The 2384-nt window shown below is 60.3% G+C and overlaps 1 protein-coding gene across 1 annotated transcript in view; it reads left to right on the top strand.

Moving 5' to 3' along the window:
- map2k6 (mitogen-activated protein kinase kinase 6) overlaps positions 1-1711 on the top strand; it is a gene marked incomplete at its 3' end in the record, with an annotated part of 22343 nt that extends 20632 nt beyond the window's left edge. The window contains exons 12-13 of the mRNA XM_084475659.1: positions 127-184; positions 1590-1711. Of these exons, the coding sequence (XP_084331785.1) occupies positions 127-184; positions 1590-1711 (180 nt within the window). The remainder of the gene's footprint in view (positions 1-126; positions 185-1589) is intronic.
- Positions 1712-2384: the final 673 nt, after the last annotated feature.

Raw genomic sequence — 2384 nt, 5'->3', positions numbered from 1 at the left:
GGGGGGGCGAGAGAGAGACAGAGAGAGGAGCTATTGGCAGGAAAGCCAAAACCACACACAGCTCTCTTGACTGTGGTGGCACTGCAGGCCCTCCCACTCTTCCCCTCACACTTCCTCTCATCCCAGTCTCAGCTCGGCACCTGCATGTCTGACCAGCTCACCTCTCGACCCTTGACCCGCAAGGGTAGGGGGGGGGGTGCTCACCCTCGCCACAGTTTAACGATAGCCCGCCAACACCCCCTCACCACCCCTCACCGCCACCACCTCCTCAACCCTCTACCACCGCCACCGCCACCACCACCACAAACTCCACCACTACCGCTTCTACCACCGTCACCGACACCACCATCACCAGCACCACTACCACCACACCACCACTTCCTCTACCACTCCCAGCACCATCCCCACCAGCACCATCACTTCCTCCGCCACCACCCCCACTTCCACTTTCTTCACCACTCCCAGCACCACCCCCACACACCGACACCAACGACACCACCACTTCCTCCATCGCCAACCAGCACCACCACTTCCTCCACCACCACCAGCACCACCACACCACTTCCACTACCACCACCACCGCTACAAACATCACCACCACCGCCAGCCCCCCCCACCGACACCACCACCACCACCACCAGCACCAGCCCCCACCGACACCACCCCTTCCTCCATCGCCAACCAGCACCACCGCTTCCTCCACCAGCACCAGCACCACCACACCACTTCCACTACCACCACCACCGCTACAAACATCACCATCACCGCCAGCACCAGACCCCCCCCCACACCACCGACACCACCACCACCAGCACCAGCCCCCCCACCGACACCACCACTTCCTCCACCGCAGCCAGCACCACCACCCGCTCCCGGAACACCGCTGGTTCCTCGAGGTCACGGCGTCGGCGTTGCTTTAAGATCATAACTTGTCTCATAAAAGTTTGGAGAGAGCGACTCGCAGCCAAAAGCCAGACGCGGCCAGCGAGTTTTAATGGTGCAGGTTTATAATGAAACACTTTCTCCCCAAAGCACTGACGTTATCCACACACACACACACACACACACACACACACACACACACACACACACACACACACACACACACACACACACACACACACACACACACAGATGCGAGTGCATTAAACATGCACTCTATTCATTAAAGCCTGCCACTGTCGGGGGGGGGGGGGTGGTGGTGGTGAGGGGCAGCGTTGGGGATGAGGAGGAGGATGAACTTCCCGTTGTGAGACGGGTCGGTCCTCCACGCCGGTCACTCCGCCGTCGCCGCGTCGCCGCGTGTTTCTCTCACAGCGGATATTCCTCTATTTATTTATTTCCTGCCACTCTGTAACGGAGGAGCTGCGGCTCCGTGTGGCCGCAGGCAGCAGATGTTTTGAGGTCACTCTTGTTTCTTTTTCGGCGTTCCGTAAGTGTTGACACTTGCGGGCTGGGGCCGCTCGCCCCTTAACGAGGGAGCGTGACGTGAGCCCCCGGGGCCCGCAGGAAGCGCAGCCTCCAGGCGGCCCCCCCCCCCGTCCATTCATGCTCTCGACCGGGCCCCCGAACCCCCGCCCCCCCCCCAGTCCCGCGCTCACCGTCTGAGATACCCCCGGAGGAGTCCGACGGCGATCCACCATTCGTCTATTCTAGGATGTTTACTTTAGAATGGCGGTGGCTAATCGTTACACAGCTCTCCGGGCCGTGACTAATTCAGAGGCAGCAGTGCGTGGGGTCTGTCGGCGTTCCCCCCCCCCCCCCCCCGTCCCCCTTCCCCCCCACCGTCCCCGGTTCCGGTCCATTTCCCCCCAGCTTCCACCGTCCCCGGATCCCCCCCCCCCCCCCCCACCACCACCACCCAGACCGGTCCCACCTCGTCTCTCCTGGATTCTCCTGATTAGCCCCCGACCAGTGCCATGTGTGGGCTGTTAGCGGCCGTCTGGCACACAGTCCCCCCCTTTGAAGATCCCTTCCCCCCCCCCCCCCCCCGCTGCCCCCCTGGCCAGAGGAGACACCAGCCTGTGATGTCACTTCCTCCTCTGGGTTAGTTGGGGGGGGCGGAAACGATTCCCGGCTTTGAAGTGGAAATCCCTGAAACGTGACTTTGAGCTCGGCAGAAACAAAACGGCTGATTGAGAAACCAAGACGGGATTCGTCTTTGTGTGCATGTGTCTGTTCCTGGCTTATCTGATCGATTCTGTTTCTACTAAACGAAGGTCAGTCAAGTGAGATGAATGGTGAAGGAGGTACCATTCAGCCCAGTTCCACGGCCTCTTGCACAACACACAAGATCCCAGACCATCAGAAGCATGGACACTGTATTTTAGACAGATGGACAATGCACCCATTGGCTGGAGCTATCGTTTTCACTTCGTCAAGCA

This window comes from Micromesistius poutassou (genome assembly GCF_964030765.1).
Source record: "Micromesistius poutassou genome assembly, chromosome: 11".
NCBI classification, from domain to species: Eukaryota; Metazoa; Chordata; class Actinopteri; order Gadiformes; family Gadidae; genus Micromesistius; species Micromesistius poutassou.
Note: the sequence above shows the minus strand (reverse complement) of the source record. Positions and strands in the feature narration are given on the sequence as shown.